The sequence below is a fragment of the Gobio gobio genome (genome assembly GCF_949357685.1).
Source record: "Gobio gobio genome assembly, chromosome: 7".
NCBI classification, from domain to species: Eukaryota; Metazoa; Chordata; class Actinopteri; order Cypriniformes; family Gobionidae; genus Gobio; species Gobio gobio.
This window is the reverse complement of record NC_137103.1, coordinates 21,700-45,613: the sequence shown is the minus strand read 5'-3', so window position 1 is coordinate 45,613 and position 23,914 is coordinate 21,700. Positions and strand designations below refer to the sequence as shown.

General features: G+C 39.7%; 1 protein-coding gene across 2 annotated transcripts; it reads right to left on the bottom strand.

Annotated features, from left to right (window-relative positions):
• Positions 1 to 448: 448 nt before the first annotated feature.
• LOC307128875 (stonustoxin subunit alpha-like) lies at positions 449 to 23,871 on the bottom strand. 2 transcript variants are annotated; one of them, XM_079820895.1, is made up of 7 exons: positions 23,742 to 23,871; positions 13,754 to 13,866; positions 13,604 to 13,646; positions 8,091 to 8,183; positions 6,226 to 7,929; positions 1,513 to 1,548; positions 449 to 1,296 (listed from the first exon to the last, which is right to left on the bottom strand). In XM_079820895.1, exons 2-7 carry the CDS (start codon positions 13,841 to 13,843, stop codon positions 758 to 760), a joined length of 2,505 nt encoding a protein of 834 aa, XP_079677021.1. In that variant the 5' UTR covers positions 13,844 to 13,866; positions 23,742 to 23,871; the 3' UTR covers positions 449 to 757. The 2 variants fall into 2 exon arrangements, with proteins under 2 accessions (XP_079677021.1, XP_079677022.1); XM_079820896.1 differs by lacking the exon at positions 1,513 to 1,548 and having other exon boundaries at positions 592 to 1,296.
• Positions 23,872 to 23,914: the final 43 nt, after the last annotated feature.

Below are 23,914 nucleotides of genomic sequence, written 5' to 3'. Positions count from 1 at the left end.
TGGAGATTCGTGGATCATGGATCTCCTTCTCAGCCCTGCATCATGTGCCGACTGAGCGCCTCCACCTCAACTGCGCCTCCTGCTGCCCTACTCTGCCTGGTTCAGGCTCGTCAGTCATTGTGATCTGACAGAAAGCTCAATCTCTGACTTATTTTTTGTTGCCTTTTTGGATTCTTTTCTGTTCCTGTCCGGATTGCTGACAGCTTTTGTTTTTTATACAATATGTTCCTCTCATCCTGTCTGGACTATTGACAACCTTTTGGGGTTGCATTTTTTGTTTTCAATAAACTGTTGTTTGGTGCCTGCAGACTGAGTCCGTGTCCTGATCTGACACCGTGATTATTGTCTGTTTGAGGGTTTATTACACACACACACACCGTTATTATTGTCTGTATGAGGGTTTACTACACACACACACACACACACACACACACACACTGATCTTGTTGTCTGTATGAGGGTTTATTACACACACACACACACACACACACACACACACACACACACTCACACACCGTTATTATTGTCTTTATGAAGATTTAACACACACACACACACACACACACACACACACACACACACTGATCTTGTTGTCTGTATGAGGGTTTATTACACACACACACAAATGTTGTTTCAGTGACAGAAGTTCAGTTGTAGTATTAATGTAATGAAGAGACTCTATAACACTCACTGACATTGATTTATCATGAGCTCAAAGCATTATGGGTAGAATCTTTCATCAGTCTATCCTGATTCATCACAACAGTTTCACTGATGATGCAAAACCAACAGTAAACCCAGGATAGAGCGGCTGAGTGAATGTGGTCTGTTCTGTGTGGATGAGGCTCATTGTGTCTCCAGAGACGCTGTAGAAGGACAGAGTTCCTGCACTGTGATCCACAAACACTCCTACTCTATTATAGCCAGAGCGGCTGATGGGCTTTACAGGGACTTTAGTCTCTATGTCATTGTGTCTGAATGAGTAACTGTCAGGAGAGCAGATCAAACTCCAGGACTGATCATTAGCTCCAAACTCACACTCACGACCCTCTCCCTTCCTGCAGATGCTCTGATATGACACTGATATAGACACACCAAGCACACCACTCCACTCAATCTCCCAGTAAGAGCGTCCACTCACACTCTCTCTACACAACACCTGCCACTCATACTTAAATCTGTCAGGATGATCAGGATAGGGGAGCTCTGTGTGAGTGACAGTAATCTCTCTGTTCCCATCAGACATACAGATGTATTTATTCACTGTGTTCAGGTCTGGAGACAGCCGAAGTGAGTCTGGTGGAGAGAAACACATCAGAATGAGACATTATGAATCAGATCTTGTAATGTAGCTGAACTCTTTATGATCAACATATCATCAGTGTCTCAGTTCAGTTTAATCATCATTCACATGATCAACTCTACAACTCTTCTGTCATGTTTTCTTTCCTCTTCTCCAGGAAGAACATGAACACACTCATGAGAACACTGCTTGTGTTCTCAGTCACTTACAGTATAGGAAGTTGCTCCTGGTCTTAGGATCAGGGACTGTGGAAATCAACAGACATGAAGAGTGTGATTATCATGACTAGAGAAAATGATCCTGCATCCATTGCTAACACATCAGAAATCCTCCAACACAGAAGATATTTAGAGAAATGTTCCTGCTGTTTCCAGAGCCCTAACCCTGACACGAGCACTACTGAGGGTTTGACACTATTGACATGTCACCATATTTGATTTGGCTTCTGTAGACATCAACTGATCACAGATTGGACTGGAGAGGGAATACGACTCAGATTTCACTTTCATCATAAAGTAATCGCATCGCTTCATGAGACTCGGATCAAACCACTAGAGATTACTTCATGTGTAAACAGTGATACAGTATGTCATTATAATGATGGCTTTAAAGGGGTGGTAAAACGCGATTTCACTTTTCTAACTTTAGCTAGCGTGTAATGTTGCTGCTTGAGCATAAACAACATCTGCAAAGTTACAACGTTCAAAGTTTAAAGCAAAGGGAGATATTTGCTTTTAAAGAAATCAATTTCTAAGGACTACAGCAAACGGCCGGTAGGCGACTACAGACATTCCTCCAGGGCTGCTGACATCACCAGCCCCAATATTTACATAAACCCCTCCTCCGAGAATATTAAATAAGGAGGGGGGCGAGGCCATTTTGTATCGTCGCGGGGATGCTTTGTTGTGGTATAGTTAGTAGGCTGGAGTGTTGTTGCCGCAATGTCGACGACACGCTGTTATTTTCATCCGGACTGCAGGTCCACTTTGTTCAGCCTTCAGGGACGGGGGAGCGTACAGCATGTTATATGCATGTGTGTATGAGACAGAGGGGAACAGGTCGCATTTGCAGCAGATATATGCTGCCCATTATAAATCAAAGCACGAGACAGACAGGGGTCGGAGGAGAAGAACGAAAAATGTGACATAATGGACAATATTCGTCTGTATTTGCAATTCACGCGCCGCGGTTCAGCTGCGCGAGACAAACACTGCCAGTGTGTGGATGCACGACGGGCGCGTGGCTCCCGCTGCACATTTCATGGAGGAAAGCTTCCACAATCTTTGCGAGTTCAATGCAGGATTCCCACATCGGCTTGTCCTGAAAGATCGATTTAAAAAACAGAAGCTGTTTACGGGCCACAACCTGTAAGTATGATTTATTTTTAGTCGATATGTTTTCCTGTAATAGTTTGTATTGTTAATTGTACGTTGTAGCAAGGAAGTAAACAGATGACAACACTGTTCTGCAAACCAGTTTGTTAAATGCTCATTCATACTTAACGTTATCCGACAAACACCTAACGTTACAAACTTTTTTTTAAATCTCAACAGCGAACTTGGCATTAGTGTAAATTATTCTTTGATTAGAGCTTTTATGTATTGTTTATCTACAGGCATGCTAAACATGGTTCTGTGTTTGATTTGGCTACTATAGCAAAGCCAAAGTTTAGTGTTCGTTTTGGGTTAATAGTTCTTGTGACAGATATTTGGGTATCTAAATATCGTTCTAAAAATACTAAAGTAACATTCAGTAGCGATCACTATAGATCCGCAGACTTTACTCTTGAGGACTGAACAGGTTCTGCTCGATCATCTTCACTAAAATTGTCTGGGTCTGATTCGGGCTCAAATTGGTATGGTTTTATTGACGCCATTGTTTCTAATACTGACCAAAGCACAGTTTACCGGTAAAGGTAAGAGGCGTGACGTTTTCGACAAACGTGCACTGCGGTTAGATTAACTCAAAGACTTGTATATACTCAAAGACTTGAACGGTCGAAACGTGCTTTAAGCCAATAAGACAAAACTGACAACAGAGAATATGGTGTGTAGTAACTTGGTTACGTCCCGTGATGTAATTGCTATTGAATATTGTAATGATGTTTTTCTCCCCTCCCTCTTTTTCTCTATCGCTATCTCTCTGGGTGCGTCTCAATCAGCTATAGCTCAGTAGTCAGGGAACTGATCAGGGATCAGCCCATTGACTTATGTCCTGATCAGTGCCATGACTACTGAGCTAGAGCTGATTGAGACGCATCCTCAGTCATGTAGCGCTCCAAACCATCCGCAGCAGATCTTCATTAGCGGGAGCATGGCTTCAGTGTAACGGATATAAAGCAGCAGTGAGGCGAAGCTTGTGAGGAGTCCCTCTTCTGCTATCCCAGACACATCGTGGCTTTAATTGTTGTTGAGCAAATTGTATATTGTGAATCTATGGTGTGATCACAATGACGTTGCCATTAGACATTTATTTGGGTTTACCCACTCCTAAACCTTTTCTCCTGTGTATTCTTTTTAGTTAGGGAGAGAGGTATGATAACTGTTTTTACTTTTGGTTTCTTTTGTTAGGGAATTTATTTTGTTTAAAACTCTTTAGGAAGGTATAGTTTTGTTTGTTATTTTGGCCTTGCCCTCTCCTGACGATTTGGTCATCTAAGTTTGTTATCGGATCTTTATTTATTTACTGGTTTTTGTTAACCCTTTTATAAAACACTTGTTAAATATATTCTTGGTTCTTCCGTTTCTTTTTCTTTTATAGTGTTTGTAAAAAGTTGTGGAAACCTTTTCTGGAAATAACAAGTGTAAAAGTTAACAGAGCTGAAAAAAGTTAATAATTTCTGAACATTGACTCATTATTCACCCTTTTCTCATGGTTTCTTCATAAAGGTATAGAATGTAATAGCGTAGTTCTAATAGGGGCTCAGTGAGACCACATGCCCCACCTGCACAACTGGGATTTAACCCAAGCCGTGTCTTCTGCTGTTAGATCATTAAAGAACGATTTCAAATGTTAAATAACAGATAAAAGATTAATATAATATCAGATTTGTCTTATTTTAAACAAACACAAAAAACAGAGATGAAAAATAAACTGAAGTAAGAAATTTACTTTTGCTATGGTTAAATAAATGTTCAGTAATATCTTCCAAAGATTTTTTTTAATTTTGCCGCTTTTTTTCTCTCTAAATAATGTTGATATGGCAAATAGTAAATACACTAAGTTTCAACATCCTGGCATGTGTGGAAAGGGTTAAACCATGCGTGTTACAACTAACCCCGTGTTAGGTAGTGCCTGCGCTTCCCTATACAAAAAAAACACGTGGAGAGAGGAATGAGTCGGTTTTACTGAGAACTGCTCTTATGTTTACAGGATTGCACAAGCATGACCTGACTATCCAACAGGACAGAACATCTGCTGACACAGGTATATGGAGTCAAAATAATGCCTTAAAGTTTTGCACAAGAATAAAGTTTTGCAAACAAAAATAACTAATTGCAAAAGAAAAATAAAGTATTGAGAGAAAAAAAAAAGTTTTGCAGACAAAAAGAAAGAATTGCAAAAGAAAAAAAAATATTGAGAGAAAAAAATAAGTTTTGCAAAAAAAAATAAAGATTTGCAAAAGTGGTTTCATTTTCAAAACACCTTCTACTCTGCGTTTCAGTCAGTGTGTGTGCGATACTGTTTTCTCCTTTGCGCTTCACTTTTCTGCGCGTGTCACTTTATGGCACTGTTTTGACGTGGGGGTGGAGTCAAGAAACTGGGGCGTGTTTAGCAGACATGGTCACGCCTCCCTCCGAGTGACATCATCTACCCGAGACACAGATCAGCACAGATGAGTGGCAGAGAGGCATGCGGTGGATCGTTTCCTTGTACTAACACTTTTACTAGCATTAAAACGGGCATGGTTTTGTTTTGTTACCACTAAAGGTGTATTAAAAGCGTTTTTCTCTCAATACTTTTTTTTCTTTTGCAAATCTTTCTTTTTGTCTGCAAAACATTTTTTTTTCTCTCAATACTTTTTTTTTCTTTTGCAAAACTTTATTCTTGTGCAAAACTTTAAGGCATTATTTTGACTCCATACCAGGTACATTCCCCAACAACATGAGCATACACCCCTGGTGGTAACAACTGGACCTCCTGGAACTGTACTCCTTCCACTACATGGTGAGAGAGTTGTGTTGACTGTAATATTACTGTCATGATGTGCTGAACTAATTCATACAGTAGATTTAAAATTATTGAATCTGTTCACGTCTTTCTCTTTTTATCATTGAAGCTTGAATTTGTTAATCCTTATTTTATAGATTCACAATGAACTTCTGTATGCTTTGAATTTATTATGAATAATGAATAATTATTATTATTAAAGAATATAAATGATGAGTTTTGCATTTGTTAAAGATATTATTTATATTAATCAATCATTTCGTTTTCAGGGATGACTGAGGTCTTTCTGCAGAAATGCCATGATACAGTGAGCTTAACAGTTTTTGTGTTTTAAGTTGATTATTTGTTGTTTGTTTGTGTGTTTTGTTTTAGTTATGAGCCATTTATTTTTATGTTAGCTATATTTTTAACTGTCCTTTTGGTTTTCATACAGAGAAATGTGTGTTTGTTACATCTACCCATGATCTCCACAGTAGTACAGTAGCATACATCTGATATCAAAAACTTAATATACTCTGTGTCTTTAAGGACTTTCTGTGACAACATGAACGAGGCAAATAATATGTTCACATATACAGTCAATTGGGAAACGCTTTACAACCTGTTACATTAATATTGTACCCTATAATTATTAATAGCCACACCTGTTAGGAAAAATGGTTGTCAATACAAACATTGAGTGAGTGAAGCAAATTATTATTATTTTTTTAAAGATAAATATTAATGCAAAGAAATGAACATATGGCACTCACCTGAAGAGGGTATGGGGCCGATAGTGTCACTGGCTTCACTCACTCCCACTTTACCCACTATCCTGTAGCGGATCAAGTACTGCCTTCCAAACTCCAATCCAGTCAGAGTAAAGTCTTCATCAGGTGTGTTTATGACATGCCACTGTTCCCCGTTCACCTGCCGGTACTCCACTCTGTACTGCACAGTTTCTCCAGTCGGGAACTTCTGCAGTTTCATGGACACACTGCGCTCCAGGACATCCTTCACTTCTGGAAGGGGAGGCTTTGACACGGGCTGGAACTGTGTGTCTGTCAGCTGCCCTTTTTCATACAGACGGATGGAGGAGCCTGGATTGGATGGATCGGAGATGGCAGAGATAATGAATCGGAATCTCTTTTCATCTTTATTAGCCTCTGAAAAACTTCTGAAAAGAGACAAGGTCTCTCTCATCTTTGAGTTGACAGCATGATCATTGAACCACTTTCTGACAGATGCCACAGAAACCATATTCTGTTCCCCATCTAGCTCTTTAAACTTGTCAGATTTCAGAAACTCCTTCAGGGTTGAAATATACGGGTCTTCATACTTCAGAGATGTGAAGGTCAAGCACACCACAACATCTATATCAGGATCAAAGAGAATGGAGTTGAGACGGTCTGAGTCTTCAGTTGCGATTCCCTCCAGTATCTTGGTGTGAGAACTCAAGAGGTTAAGTTCAGACTTTGCACCATCTAACCACTGGTTAAGCTTGTCAGCTTTAAAAGGGGAGCTGTAGTGGATCTTCAGGACGTCTTCCAGTGACTTCTCCTCCATCTCTCCTCCTCGTATAGCAGGCAATACCCTGCTGACTGCTTTCATGAGCATTGTCTTGTAAATGCTAAATGAGCTCTGAAATGAATGCAGCCTCTCTTTGATATCACTGAAAGCATTCACCAGTGTTTTTCTGGAGAGGTCGTTGAATGTCCTCTCTACTTCTCCCAGCTCTTCCATTATATCTTCAGTGTTGGAAACCAGACGTGTGGTGATTTCTCTCTCCAGCCGAGCTGCTGTTGGATCCAGTAGAGAAAGAGGATAGAGCCAGACTTTGATTGGAACTGCATTCTTTGGATTCTCCTTCAGGATAGTGGGGAGCTTCTTGTACACCTCTACGGCCTCCATGTAAGTGGTGGGGTTCTGTTCAAGATGGAAGTCACCATGAAAACTGCAAGCAATGCTCTCAGCCTTTTGCTTATCACCATCTGTCATTTCTAAAGCTCCTTCTCCTTCAATAGAAAATCCAGGGATCTTCTTGACCATGATATTCAGTTCTCCCTCAATCTCCTGCTTTTCTTCCTCTTCTGAAAATCTCTGATCAAACACCATGAAGGCCTGAGCTCCGTAGAGTACAGCCGTGACCACATGAGTTGCAGTTTTCTGCTCAAACACCTGAGGGTAGGCGATCTGGCCCAGATGGCTCATAGTGAGCTGATCAAATCTTGAGGTTTCACTGTAATACATTGTTACTCTGGACTGTTGGTTTGAGGATTTGGTGTCATGCAGATACTTGGCAGATCCTCCCACCTCCATTAGCCCTGCTAAGAAGCTGGCCTTCAGGGAAGCACTTACATCCAGGAGACTGGACTTACTAGAGAGAGAGTCGTAGCTACTGAACTTCAAATCTGACATGAGCTGTGGACGGGTGTCTAAATCATCTCTCAGTGACCTCTTATCCCACAGATTAACACCTGAAATGAGAAATGGCTCTAACAGTCACGTATGAGGACGCAATGCACTGTTGAAGAATTATGCAGGTTTTATCATGTTGTTACACAAGTACTAGTGATGCACCATTTGGTGAAGAGGGGAAAATAAACTTTTATTTATTTATTTTAGGTTGGTAAAGCACCTGGAATGAAGGTATCCTTGCGGAGGTCATACAGCATACCAGGAGACAGAGGTCTTCCTAGAGCTGCCACTTCAATGGGCTCTGATGCCAAGGCTGCAGTAAATAACAAAGGTCATATTTATATATATTTATGATATATATGAACAAAATTACATCTGGTGATAATGAATAATGTTAAACTCTTTCCCTGCCAGACATTTTTTAAAGTTGCCAGTCACCACCAGCATTTTTTATCATTTACACAAAGGTTTCTGACCCCCCCATATTTGTTGTATGACTTGAACATGCAATATATCCAAAGAAAGAACAGACCCAATGCTTAAAAAAGTGCTTTCGAGTTGTTGTATTTATTGTTTATATGTTTTCCCCCTCGTGGGTTTTGTTTTGTGTTTATGTTTATTTTTGTAAATAAATTCACTTCTCCTGCTAATGAGTCCTCACCTCAGTTTTTATTTATTGTACGTGACAATGATCCGACCACTATGAGGACTCAGTGGAGAAAGAGGTTACTGCAATCACCTCCCTCTATTGTCTCCTGTCCCTTCTGGGACCACATAGTCCAGTTTAGCTCCCTGAGCACTATGCGGCAAGAGTGGACTGATACGAGGGAGTTTGCAAGAGTTTACCAAAATTGGTATTGATTTGAAGCCATTCACGGGCGTTTAAGTATAATTATCAGAGCCTGCCAGGTGAACGAAGAACATTATATATATAGAAGTCAGATCTTTTTTAATTCGGGAAGCGAACGGCGCGTGGAGCAGTTCGGGAGAGCGCATGTAAGTGTTTGAACTTATTCTGCAGTTCTGTTGCACGGCTTAAAGTAGTATTTGCTAGAACAGTGTTGATTCTCCTGCTGGTATTGCATTTTATTCTGTCTGTCTGTAATTTATCCTGTCATAGTGAATTGCATTTGAATAATATTCAAGTTTGTTATAACTGAACGAGCCTTTTGCACTTAAGTAAGTTGCCCTATTCAGGCAGAGATTGGTATTGATTTGAAGCCATTCACGGGCGTTTAAGTATAATTATCAGAGCCTGCCGAGCTCCCAGCTGAGCTCACTCAAGCAGTGAATAGTATCTATTTAACGAGCATTCCATAGCTGGCGCGGAAGTCGTGCCGTGGGTAAAGACATCTGTATTCGACTCTTCCTCTGCGCGACTCCTCCGATCCAAGGACTCTGGTAAGGCACTGAGTTATCTCTGTTTCTTGTCCTCTTTCACTTTCCTTTCCTCTCTAACCATGTGTGTCCAGTCCATTCCCGTTATCTCTCAACCACGCCCCACTATTACACGTAGGCCTGCATGACACCGTAACACTGCTAATCTACGTCCTGTTCCCTCCTCCGCTAATGCCCCTCGCTCTTTTTCTGTGGGGCTATGGAATTGTCAGTCAGCTGTCAATAAAGCTGACTTCATTCCAGCCTTTGCCACTCAATCCGCTCTCAAAATCTTTGCCCTGACTGAGACTTGGGTCCGCCCAGAAGACTCAGCAACACCTTCTGCTCTTTCTAATAACTTCTCTTTCTCCCACACCCCTAGCCAGACTGGGAGGGGTGGAGGCACGGGTCTTCTCATTTATAACAACTGGAAATACTCAACTCACACAGCTCTTTGCAATAACAACACATTTGAATACCACGCTATTACGCTTACACCTCCCTTTAAAATCCATATTGTAGTCATTTACCGCCCCCCTGGTCCATTTACCACCTTTGTTGATGAGCTAGATGTTCTGCTGTCCTCATTTCCAGAGGATGGCAGCCCACTCATAGTCCTTGGTGACTTCAACATTCACCTGGACAAATCTTATACTTCACATTTCTACTCCCTCCTAGCATCATTCGATCTCAAACGCCTCATCACTTCACATACCCACAAATCTGTTAACCATCTGGACCTCATATAAACACGCAACTGCTCTACAGACAACATTTTGGTCAAACCTCTACACATCTCAGATAATTTCTTCACATTCAATCTTCAACTCACTACTCATGCACCACCAGTTCCTCCACCAGTTACTTTCAGGTGAAACCTGCGCTGACTTTCTCCATCTCATCTCTCCTCTGCTATCTCATCCTCCCTTCCCTCATCCACACAATTCTCCTCTATGGATGTCAACACTGCAACTGACACTTTATGCTCCACTTTAACTTCTTGTCTAGACAGTATTTGCCCTCTTTCTTTTAGGCCAGCACGAGCTACTCCCTCTAAGCCTTTGTTATCTGATGTTATTTGTGAACACTGGACGATACTCAGGGCAGCAGAGAGAAAATGGCGTAAATCTAACCACCAATCTGATCTAGGTAAGTATCAGTCCCTGCCCTCATCCTTCTCAGATGAAGTACATGCAGCTAAATCGTCTTATTTCCAAAACAAGATCAACAGCACCTCAAACTGAATTGTTCCCTGAATTAGTAAATACAAAAAAACATCAAAACCATTCAACAGTAAAAATGTAATTGATGCCCAACAAATAAACAACAGATATAATACAGATGAACAATTGATAAAGCTCGGGCTGCTGAATATTCAATCCCTTTCCCAAAAAGCGCTTATGGTTAATGCCATCATTACAGATAATAATCTAGATGTGCTGTGTTTGACAGAAACCTGACTAAAACCTGATGACCACATTAATTTAAATGAGTCCACCCCCCAAGATTATTGTTATAAACACGAGCCGCGTCTGAAAGGTAAAGGGGGAGGGGTTGCTGTAATTTATAATAATATCTTCAGTATTACTCAGAAGTCTAGTTTCAAATATAATTCCTTTGAAAAAGATGCATTGGAAATAGCATTTAAAGACATTCTAAACTCTATTGGAGTTAGGCAACATGTGACAGGACCCACTCATCGCCATAATCATACTGTAGACCTAATATTGTCACATAGAATTAATGTTGATATCGTTTAAATTCTGCAGCAGAGCGATGACATCTCAGATCATTACATAGTATCATGTATACTTAATTTAGGTAAGGCTGCAAAGCCGTCCCCTCGCTTCAAATATGGCAGGATAATCACGGCCGCTACTAAAGATTGCTATTTAAATACTCTTCCACATCAGTATCATCTCCTCAGCATCCCAGATAGCTTAGAAGAACTCGATGTTGCAACAGAAACTATTGACTTTCTCTTTTCCAGTACTTTAGACACAGTTGCTCCCCTGCGCTTAAAGAAGATTAAAGAAAATAGTCCAACACGTGGTACAATGAGCACACTCGGGCCCTTAAAACAGCAGCCAGAAAAATGGAGCGCAGCTGGAAGAAAACAAAACTAGAGGTCTTTCGTAATTCGTGGAAAGAGAGCATGATCGCATACAGAAAAGCCGTAAAAACTTCTAGATCTGCTTTCTTGACTCTCTTGGAAGAAAACAAACACAACCCTAGGTATTTATTCGATACAGTAGCTAAATTAACCAAAAATAAAGCTTCAACTTCTGATATTTGTAAACAGCACAGCAGTAATGACTTTACAGCTTCAACTTCTGATGTTTGTAAACAGCACAGCAGTAATGCACTTCCATCACTGTCTGGTTTGGTTCAGCTACCAAATCTGACATCAGGAGACTACAACACACAATCCAGACTGCAGAAAGGATTATTGGTGCCTCCCTGCCAACCCTCCAGGACCGGTACTCTTCCAGAGTGAGGAAGAGAGCAGGGAAAATAATCACAGACTCCGCTCACCCTGGACACCTCCTGTTTGAACTGTTACCATCAGGACGGTGACTCCGATCACTGGGCACTAGAACATCTAGGCACAGGAACAGTTTCTTCCCACAGGCCATTTCCCTTTTGAACAGTTAAAATACACCCCCACCCCACCCCCACCCCCCCCAAAGCATATGCCTGTAAGTGCAATACTCCCACTGTTTAGTGCAATATCTTCTAAACTCAGGAGATATTTATATTTATATTTATTCATACTACTCACATACTGTAAATATGTTTATAATCTGTAAATGTTTATTCTGACTAAACATAACTGTGACCTTATTTTTTTAATGCTATTTTCATATTTTTATTCTTAGAATTTGTATTACTATGTTCTTGTTGTGTTTGTATTGTTTATGTGCACTGGAAGCTTCAGCACCAAGAAAAATTCCTTGTGTGTGCAAGCACACTTGGCAATAAAGCTCTTTCTGATTCTGATTCTGATTTATGAATTTCTTTACGTGTAAGATTGATAATATTTGGTAGAAAATTATAACCATGCAGCCGTCCACTACAGTATCACATCAGACAGAGCATTGTAGTGTCAATGAGGAAAAATTACACTCATTCACTGCTATAGGAGAAGACACACACACACACACACACACACACACACACACACACACACTCATTCACTGCTATAGGAGAAGAAGAATTGGCTAAACTCGTTAAATCATCAAAATCAACAACATGTATGCTCGACCCTATACCGACTAGGCTATTAAAAGAGATGCTACCAGAGGTCATAGATCCTCTTCTTAATATCATTAATTCATCCTTTTAAGTTGGCTATTATTAAACCACTTATTAAGAAAACGCAACTTGATCCTACAGAATTAGTCAATTACAGGCCAATCTCAAATCTACCCTTTCTGTCAAAAATACTAGAAAAGGCAGTGTCCTCACAATGATGCTCCTTTTTTAGAAATAAATGGTATCTGTGAGGATTTCCAGTCAGGATTTAGACCGTATCATAGTACTGAGACTGCTCTCATCAGAGTTACATATGATTTACTCTTATCATCCGATCGTGGCTGTATCTCTCTATTAGTGTTACTCGATCTTAGCGCTGCATTTGATACTATCAACCACAACATTCTTTTGAATAGACTCAGAAATTATGTAGGCATTAGTGGAATTGCATTGGCATGGTTTAAATCATACCTATCTGACCGTTATCAGTTTGTAGCAGTAAATGAAGAGATGTCACACCGATTACAAGTTCAGTATGGAGTACCACAAGGCTCAGTGCTAGGACCACTGCTCTTCACCCTATACATGCTACCACTGGGAGATATTATTAGGAAGCATGGCAATAGTTTTCATTGTTATGCTGACGATACTCAGCTCTATATTTCTTCACGCCCTGAAGAAACTTACCAATTCACAAGATTAACGGAATGCATAGCTGATATAAAACATTGGATGACCATTAATTTCCAGCAACTCAAATCAGAAAAAAAATAATTTGGAATTTTTGGTCAAAAAAGCTCCACAAGTAGTAACCTAGAATACTGTCTAACACTGCTCTGTCCAGTCCTCGTGGTCGTGGACACCCCTCCAAATCATTGAAATCAGGTCAGAATTGGTGTGTTTTTTGGCACACATGCTTCAGACACCAGTTCCACAGCAGGCATTCCCATAGCATCAATACCATGATGCAGTGTCTCACTCCCCTCTTAGGGAACCGGGTTACATGCGTAACCTGAAAGAATTTGTCCTTCTAATGATTTTGAATCTGTCCCTGTGATATTGTTCATAGCACATTCACATTTTGTAACATTTCAATCTTACCTGGGTATTTTGTGCTTCCTTTGGTGTCTTCATTTAAAACTTCCTAATTTTGGAAGAATGGTTCATAAAATCATATACAAATATTTTTTATCCATCTCATGAAATATATCTGTTTACACTTTCACATTTTGTCTGAGGGAGGGCAATTACCTGTTCATTCACCACTGCTAGGGCTGTCAACCATAAACATGTACAGTAGATCCAGCTCGGCTGCTTCAGGGACATCATACGTGCCGCCATCTTGGAATCGTCAACAAGGAGACCTGTGTGAATATCAGAGAAGGTCAGTGAAGGAGATGCATACCACAACCTTGTCTTGTTTAGTTTCCTTGTCATATTCTGCTTTGTTTTCTCTGTGACCATTTGCCTCAGTTCTCATTGTTTGTTGTTTCTGATTGTGCACACCTGTGCGGTTGATTATCATTCCATGTGTATTTAAGCACTCAGTTTTCCTCAGTTCAAGGTTCTGCATTGTTAAAACATACTCCATCATGTCTATTGCTCAAAATTCTTGCCAGTTGATAATACCTATAATATCAAAATTACATTTACATTTACATTTAGTCATTTAGCAGACGCTTTTATCCAAAGCGACTTACAAATCAACTGCAGGTGGTCAATCCTTTTCCTATTTAGCTGGTAAACTCTGGAACAGTCTTCCTAGCATTGTTTGGGAAGCAGACACACTCTGTCATTTTAAATCTAGACTAAAAACACATCTCTTTACTATGACATACTCATAAAACACTTTTTTTTTCAATCAAATGTTTGTTAGGTCAGCCGGAACCCGGGAACACTTCCCATAACACCTGATGTACTCGTTACATCATCAGAAGAATGACATCTATGCTAATGTTAGTCTCTCTGTTTTATCCCGGGGTTTACTGCAGTCAGCCGGATCCGGGCCGTATCCAGATCAGATGGTGGACCTGCGTCCTGATATGCCCAACACATGACCCTGAAGTGTCTGCAGAGACCGTTTCAATTAGACTCCCCTGAAATCGCCTCATCGACACGGCATCCTAAAAAAAAACCATCTCCGGCGTGATGAGTCTGATTGAGGATGACGTGTTGATTAAACAATTATTAAATAGGAATATTCGAAAGATCGGAGTCATCACGCCGGAGACGGGTTTATTGAGGATGACGTGTCGATGAGGCAATTATTAAATAGGAATATTCAAAAGATCAGAGTCATCACGCCGGAGACGGGTTTATTGAGGATGACGTGTCGATGAGGCAATTATTAAATAGAAATATTCAAAAGATCAGAGTCATCACGCCGGAGACGGGTTTATTGAGGATGACGTGTCGAATAAACAATTATTAAATAGGAATATTCGACACTGCTAAAAATGCTCTTCTTATTTAGTATTTTTTCTTGTTTTCAGTCCAAATATTTAAAATTCTTAAATCAAGATTAATTTACTAGATAAGTAAAATTTTCTTGGGGAAAAAAACTAATTGAAGTGAGTTTTTGCTTAAAACAAGCTAAATGATCTGCCACAACAATTTATGATTTATTAAACAATAATTTATGATTTATTAAACCAATTGATTAAAACACAACAATTTATGAGATTAAAACCATGTTTTTTCTCCAAACTTACTTTATATCACAAGTCGAATGTTTTAAATAACCTTCTGTCATCTCATTTGGCTTCGGACCAAAAATCTGACAGAAAATATATAATTTTGCAATATTCTGCATAATAATAAAAGCTATGTCGAATAGCATTGCATTATAAATATAATCTATTATGAATACACCCAACATGGTATAAAGAACACATATAAACCATACATCGTTGCGATTGTGTGTTTATTGTCTTCAAACGTGTCTATCTGCATGTTATAGCGATCTCTGGAAGCTTTGTTTATGTCAGAGTTCCTGGAATATCACATGGTATATATCTCCTTCGTCTGTATCATATATGGACTACATGTCAAGTCAAGTCAACTTTATTTATATTGCGCTTTTCACAATGCAGATTGTTTCAAAGCAGCTTCACAGTGTTAAACAGGAAAATAATGCAACAGAATTTGATTCAGCCATACAGCCGCTCCGGAGAAATGGTAATGTCATCAGCTCATTTCAATTATCATACAGTGACAATGTGGGCATTAGATCAGTAATTAGATCAGTAATTTAGTTTATATGGTAAATTTAGTTTACTAATTAGTTTTATATGGATATTTAGTTGAAAAATTGAGTGTGCCCAACTGAGCAAGCCAAGCCAGAGGCGACAGTGGCAAGGAAACCAAAACCCCATCAGGTGACATAATGGAGAAAAATAAACCTTGGGAGAAACCAGGCTCAGTCGGGGAGGGGGGGGGGGGGGTGCAGTTCTCCTCTGGCCAATTAACAAACAGCGTATGATTATTATTATAGCAACTGTACAGGACGGGTCATATTAGATCGGATGATCGATTGATCGATTCATATTTGATTAATAGGTCATATTAGATCGAAATATTCAAAAGATCGGAGGCAACACGCCGGAGATGGGTTTATTGAGGATGATTAAACAATTTGATTAAACAATTTGATCTGGATACGGCCTGGATCCGGCTGACTGCAGTAAACCTCGGGATAAACAGAGAGACTAACATTAGCGTAGATGCCATTCTTCTGATGATGTCACGAGTACATCAGGTGTTATGGGAAGTGTTCCTGGTTCAGGCTGACCTATTTAATGCAGCCTAACAATAATTTAATTGAAAAAGTGTTTTATGTGTATGCCACAGTAAAGAGATGTGTTTTTAGTCTAGATTTAAACTGACAGAGTGTGTCTGCTTCCCGAACAATGCTAGGAAGACTTGAAGTAGGAAGACTTTTCCAGAGTTTAGGTGCTAAATAGGAAAAGGATCGACCGGCTGCAGTTGATTTCGATATTCTCTGTATTATCAGCTGGCCAGAGTTTTGAGACCGCAGTAGATGTGATAGAGTATAATGTGTTAAGAGCTCGCTCAAGTACTGGAGCTAAACCATTTAGTGCTTTGTAAGTAATAAGCAAGATTTTAAAACGTATGCGATGTTTAATAGGGAGCCAGTGCAGTGTTGACAGAACCGGCTAATATGGTCATACTTCCTGGTTCTAGTAAGAACTGGAGCTGCTGCGTTTTGGAATAGCTGGAGTTTGTTTATTAAGCGAGCAGGGCAACCACCCAGTAGAGCATTACAATAATCTAACCTTGAGGTCATGAACGCATCAACTCACTGTTCAGCATTTTGCCTTGAGAGCATGTGCCGTAATTTAGGTATATTTTTAAGATGGTAGAATGCAATTTTACAGATGATAGAAACGTGGCTTTCAAACGAAAGATTGGTATCAAAGAGCACACCCAGGTTCCTCACTGACCACGAGGACTGGACAGAGCAGCCATCAAGTGTTAGACAGTATTCTAGGTTACCACTTGTGGAGCTTTTTTGTCCAATAATCAAAAATATATTTTTTTTCTGAATTGAGTTGCTGGAAATTACTGGTCATGCAATGTTTTATATCAGCTATGCATTCCGTTAATCTTGTGAATTGGTAAGTTTCGTCATGTGTACGGAGCGCCCTCTGGCTGTTAGTATGAACTGAAAACACAACACATCAGAGTATCCAGCGCTCATTATGATTACATCTGCGTATTTTGGGTAAAGATTGAATAATAATATTGACACAGATATAGAAATATATGTATAGAAATTTGACACAGACATATGAGAATCTATCAATATTTCTCCTCATCTGCACACTTTTGAACTGAAAGCCCTGAGGGATGTTGTTTTGTTCATTCAGGACGAGAATAGAGGAGTGTTTTATGAATGAGATCAGCTGACACTTATATTACAATAAAAAAATACTGATGCTGTTTTCATATTCATAACTCCTGACACATATTAACAAATTATGGTCACTATAACCCTTTGAGAATAAAACAGAGTTAAAAAACGGAAGCTTGAGTCTTAGATCTTTTTAATGATTTATAGTTTGTCAAGGTAATTACTTACATCTCACTGTAATTTTGAGCTAATTTTGTCATGTATCAGGTTCTTTCTCTTTGCTTCTCACTATCCTTTTCTTCACTCACTCTCCTTCCTGATTGTTTCAGACACACACACACACACACACACACACACACACACACACACACACACACACACACACACACACACTTAAGGCTGCAACATACTCCGCAAGAACAGAGAAAAAAGTTCTCGCTCCCAGGGCTGGGAGGACAAAATTACGTCATTTTGTTCTCGGAGCCCTGGTTTGAGAGTTCTCGCAGCTCGTTCTCGACACATCGTCTGAGCAGAACTTTTTTCTTGTGGGTGTCCGAGAACTATTGTGTGATGGGTCAGAATTTTAAAGTGAGCAGGGTTAATGCGGAGAAACGGAGATGTTCGGCACCTGCTTTTCTCGTGAAGTAAGGAATGTCCTGCCCAGAACGAACTTTGTTCTTGTTCTTGCCACCTCGAGAAAACGAACAAATTTCTTTGTTCTTGCAGAGTATGTTCCAAGCTTTACACTTACTCACTCGCTCGTTACGCTCATCTTCTCTCTGTCTACATGCACCTGTTAGTCATCGCAATCAGCGGCTCGCTGCCTTGCGATGACACCTGTTCCCACTTTTGTTTGAGTGCTTACCCTTTATCTAGTGTTTGTTCTTACTGCCTCTTGTTGGATCCTTGTTTCATGTCATGCGTTACGACTGCTGCTTTCTTCATGTCTGATTAGCTTTGGAAGTGCTCACCTTGTCTTGTTTGTCTGATACAGCCTTGCGCCTAAGTTTTGTCTGAGTTCTGCATTTGCTGCAAGGGTACCTTCGCGGTCCTCTGTAGGGCTGGGCGATATGACGAAATATATCGTCTGGCCGATAGAAAATGTCTATCGTTTTATATAAGGCTCTATCGTTTACGCCACGATAAGGCGTTTACGGCAGAATTTTACGTCAAGATGCACCTCACGCCACGGCATGCACGCTGCAATACATAAACAAACATGGAGGAAGCCGGTAGTAGACGCGGTTTAGACCAGGGTAATTCTCAACAAGATGACCAGCCAACCCAAACCGAGGAGCTTGTACCTAAAAGAGGGGCGACTTCTGTTGCATGGACGTGGTTTGGATATAAGATGACCGACTTACACCAGACAATAGTTGTTTGTAAAGTTTGCCGGCTCCCAGTGCCAACAACGGATTCCATCACTCAGTGTTTCCCACACATAGATTAATCCGTGGCGGTGCACCACATATTGCGCGTCGTTATTCTTTTTCTTTTTTTTTTACCCTGTTTAAAACACGCAGCGCATTCAGCTGCACTTTCTTTCCCTGCTCTCCCTCACGCGCATCTCTCTGTCACTCACGCGCGTCTCTCGCTCTCAAACGCCAAACCTGCTTAGTGCGTTATAAAACAAAGTCTAAGCTTTAACATTTTTAAAAGTTTTAATACGGAATTCAAACAATAAATAGCGTTTTGGCGCTAATGTGGCATAACAGTTAAAGCCAGAGGCGACGTGCTCTCTGATCTCGCGGGGGCGCGCACGGTCACGTGGTTCTCTATACTTATAGCGCTGGATCAATACATTTGAATGGATAGACGACAGTTTCACTATTCAGGTATTTGCAGCAGGTTTTGGTAAACAGTACAGCATAGTGTGCATTGCTTATTACGTCAACCACATTTACAGTATCATTTTATTATGGAGAGTGAAGGAGATGCAACATCTTGACATTAATGTTAATGTTTTTCTTGTTTTTAGCCCTCAGGTATTCCTCACTTATTGGTTACACTTGTACTCATTGGTGGTCAAATGTGACCATACACCTTTACTATTTTTCAATTAAACAAATGTTCTATATTTTAGTTTAATTATATTTATTAAATATTTTGAGGAGATCTTTTGGTACTAAATAGGCCTATTATTTGTGCAATAATTATGTCCCATTAATGACCATTTAATTAATTAAATAAAAATAAATACTTCTAATATATTTTTTCTTATTTATATTACAATTAGTGTAATAATTAATGTTAACATGGAGAAATCCAATGCAAATTAGAGTCATTATGTGTCTGAAAAAATAATTAATTTCATTTGTAATGCCATGGTTTACCCACTATAGGTGTCTGTGTGGCTCTTTAATCAATATACAGTACACGTGTCTAGTCTAGTTGCTCAAAAAAAGTATTGCAGATCATAACTGCTTACTTATTTTTAGGTTTTGCATTTGAATACATTTACACATGATCAAACACTAGATTTCTTTAAATGTGAAATTTTAAAACATTAATAACTTGCATCATAATATTTATAATGATACTTATACAAGCACACACAAGTGAATATTAATGAATGTGAGCAAATATCATTTAAAATAGTTTGAAATAGTGCTAAAAAGGCAAACTTATTTTCCTTATATGTACTGTAGGCTATATACATATGAATTGATACTGAATCAAGATCCAAATAAATCTATATTTGTGCCAATCACCTACCCCAAATTCCCCGCCCACCACCACAAATTGGTTTCTAATCTGTGGGAAACACTGAACACTACTAATTTATTTTATCACCTGCGCAAGAACCACGAAAAAGAATACAGAGAGAGTTAGCGAGCAAAAACTGCAAAAGTAGCGTTGAGTGGTGGCATAAGCGCTCAAAACAAACTCCAGACACAAACGCTGCAACAGGCTTTTATGCTCTATAAGAACACTACTTGGAAACATCTTTACACCTACATGATGCTGCAAGAGAAGTCTGGGTGGTGTTACTGTTAAAAGTTGGCTGCTGCTATATGTTGAAATATTTTAGTGGCAGGTGTTAACTTTACCAACAGTCTTGCTTGAAAAAAAGGTTCTAAATAAAATAAAAATGTTGTCCATACTACCTTTATTTGTTTTGTATATCATTTCAAACTGCATTTCCACATTGCAATTTTGTATAGACTATTCATAAACTGAATTAACAGAAAAATTCATAAATCGTTATGTATATCGTTATCGGGATATCAAATGAGCTATATCGGGATATGAAATTTTGGCCATATCGCCCAGCCCTAGTCCTCTGTACCAGACTGTGATTAAATCTCAAGAACTGCCTCCACCTCTACGGGTGTCCCGATCTCTCACCTCTACAAGACAGGATCATCTCAGCTGCCTTCTGAGTTTGCTTCACCAGTTCTGTGTGCCTTAACGACAGACTGCCTTGTTTATATTCTCATTAAAGACTGTTGTTATCCTGTCAACCTTGGATCCATTCTTAATTGACTGTGACAAATTTAAACAAAGAAAGGTTCAGACTCATGTCATCAGAATTTGCTATGAATATTCACAAATCTTGGAATCAGTGCCTGAAATTAACACAGACCACGTGCCAAATCCAGGTGAATTTTGCAATTGGCGGGTAACACTGTCAATCTACCTGCCACATTGGTAGATAGCCAATGAGAATTGAGTGATTCATTGGGCAGTTTGAGAGGATGCGACTTCTGTTTCGGAACGTTCATGCGATCGGAAAGATGAGGCCCTTCTCTGACTACGTTAGGATGTGCGAGTATTAAACTGTTGGTGAGATGGGACGAGATAATAATGCAACGCTGAAGTAGTCTACAGTACAATGACAGTTGCACAGATGTGTGTGCGTCGTGTGGGTGTGCATGTTAGCTTTTGGGAAGCAGTGAGAAAATGTCCGGTATGCGGTAACTTTACCAGTAATAATAATATACATTTAGTTCTGTTTTACCATTCCCGAACGTGACTAAATCAGCCATCACCACAGCCGCGTGTGATGTGTTCATATACGAGCTGCGGTAGGTCTATCTCTGGACTCAGATTACCAGCTGTCAGTATGATTGTCTGTGACATGGGACATCAATGAATAAAACGTTTTTTAATTATGTATATTGTTCGTTAATAACTTGACAGCACTTAAATGTGTATTCTTACAAGTTAAAGAACAATGTTTGTGGGACAAGTGGATTTTTGAAGGGGCAAGTGAAAGACAATTTTACCAGACAGATTAAAACATCAATAACAAAAAACTTGGGAATCAACAAAATGCAAGAATTATTCAGCATTAATTTAGCGTAAGTGGCGATCGATAGTGAATAATAATAGCCTAATGTAGGCCTATGATAAACTGACAGTAACAATGTTGCGCTGTTGACGCTCGTGCAGCCTCTCGAGGAGAAATCAATGTTTTACTGAATGATTCAGCGCTTTGAATGAATCGTTTGTATCAAAGATTCAATGACCTATTCATAAACGACTGCCTCATTCTTGAATGAATCAGCCGTTTGAATGAATCGACACAATGATTTCTTATCAGTGCCAAAGAGACTCAAATAACTCTGTCGTTTTTTATCATTCAGGCAAGTGTTATACATCATTATAATCTGTTAAGTTTCTATTTTTAGTACAGTCACAATAAAAACAAATTGTTGTGCTTTTTGCAAAATAAAGAAATCAAACATGTTCCGTGATCTGCAGCCTCTCTGTCAAAGATGTTCATTCAGATAGTCTTCAGAAAATGACCTCTAGCTTAGTGAATTCTTGTCTTACAAACATGAGACATATGTCTAAAGAAACGCTGAAATGTCAGGTTTTAAACACTGTAAACCAAATCAAAAACAAATACAAATATTCTGTTTATGTAATCCGTTTGAAAGCAGAGATGTTAATCGTTAGGGTTAGGGTCAGGGTTTTTAAATCCACCTGTCAAGGTTTGTTGAAGGGATGAGGCGAGGACTCAGATGCAGAGAAAATATGGGCTTTTAATGATAAAAATAAAACAAAAAACAAGACAAAACAAAACAAACTACCCCGAGGGGGAAAAACAGACTTGACTAGGCTTGGCTTGACTTGAAGGGAGCAAGGAAACAGGAGGTACATACGACGACGATTCAGCACTGGACTGCAAACACTAGGAGATTAAATAGGGAACAAACAAAAGAGGGTAACGAGGGAAGACAGGTGGGGCAAATGAACCAATAATCAGGAAACAAGGTGGGCGGGGTTAGACAATGGACACGAGCACATGGCACAAAGAAACACTTAACAAGACATGTGCTCACACCAAACATGACATGAACATGCAGCCAATGAGAACTCATCAGCTGCATGTTCACACAAAACATGACAACATGACGTAGCACGTAGCCAGTGAAAAAACACCAACCACGTGCTACACAACATAAGACAAAACAAAACATGAAAGCACACGGCCGATGAAAACATGAACCGTGTGCTACACAGAACACACAGACAGAAGAGCAAACGCTCACAGGACAAAACAAACACGCGGAGCATGAATGTCCGAATCCCAACACAAAACTGAAACCCAAACTAGACCGAAGTGCTGGGATCCGAACACCACGCCCCGCACACAAAACACAAGGACAGAAGAGCACGCAGCTTGAGCATGCTCAAAGCTGCGCGCTCACACGAGGCAAGACAAACAATACAGGAGTGTCAGGGCTCTGTCACAAACCAAGAGTGAACTAGACCGAAGTGACAGAACCCTGACACCACCTGCCACAGTGTCTGCTGGTCAAAAAAGTTCATTTCAGGCCCTGCTTGGAATACTGCTCTTTATAACGATACCAAACTTGTGCTGAGGGGAAGCTTAGGCAGTCATTGAGAAACTATCAGAGAAAAACTGCAATGTTTCATGGATTATTAAAACAAAGGAAAGATTTAGGAAGGTAGACCTCTCAGAAAACACACAAATACAGAGACTTTAATTACTATTTGGATTATTGAGATCACTGGACAAGAGTTTAATTAATTAATTTTAGTGAAAACCTCAAATTCGACCAAAATTGGAAATGTTCCACTTGTTTTGCCAGTAGCTCATAATTAGCATTACAACTCATTCTGCCAGCCCGGGTCACACACACTAATTTAATGGTTAAAATATAATATAATAGTTAAATATAACCTTGCACTTTCTAGTCTCTCCAGTTTCAACTTCATGGTTCCACAACTTCTTACACCTATCCTCTGAAAAACGTAACTTTTCCTTTCAGTGAACATGTAGATTGGTTTGCTGTGAAGCTTTGCTCAACCCTTAAGCCAAGTCACCTTTATTTACTCCAACACAATAACACTGACACTCCCTGTTCATATTGTTCTAAAATCACATCTTACCTGGAGTCTCTGTTCTTGATATGGTAAGTCTGAAGCTGATCAGAAATCTGTAGTGATATCTATAGTCCTGCTACTGAAGAAATGCCTCATGAAAACATGCGATGTTGGGAAATGTTGTGAAAGATTGGGGGGGGGTCAATGCCCCTTTGACCTTGAAATGCGTTCTGGCAGTA

Excerpts from the sequence above, each read along its gene's own strand:
- LOC307128875 (XM_079820895.1), bottom strand. The coding sequence starts at position 13,843 with ATGGCGGCACGTATGATGTCCCTGAAGCAGCCGAGCTGGATCTACTGT. Across the intron at positions 8,184-13,603 it reads AGGAAGCACAAAATACCCAG|CCTTGGCATCAGAGCCCATT; the intron begins GTAAGATTGAAA and ends TATTTACTGCAG. Across the intron at positions 1,549-6,225 it reads CGGCCCCATACCCTCTTCAG|TCCCTGATCCTAAGACCAGG; the intron begins GTGAGTGCCATA and ends TGATTTCCACAG.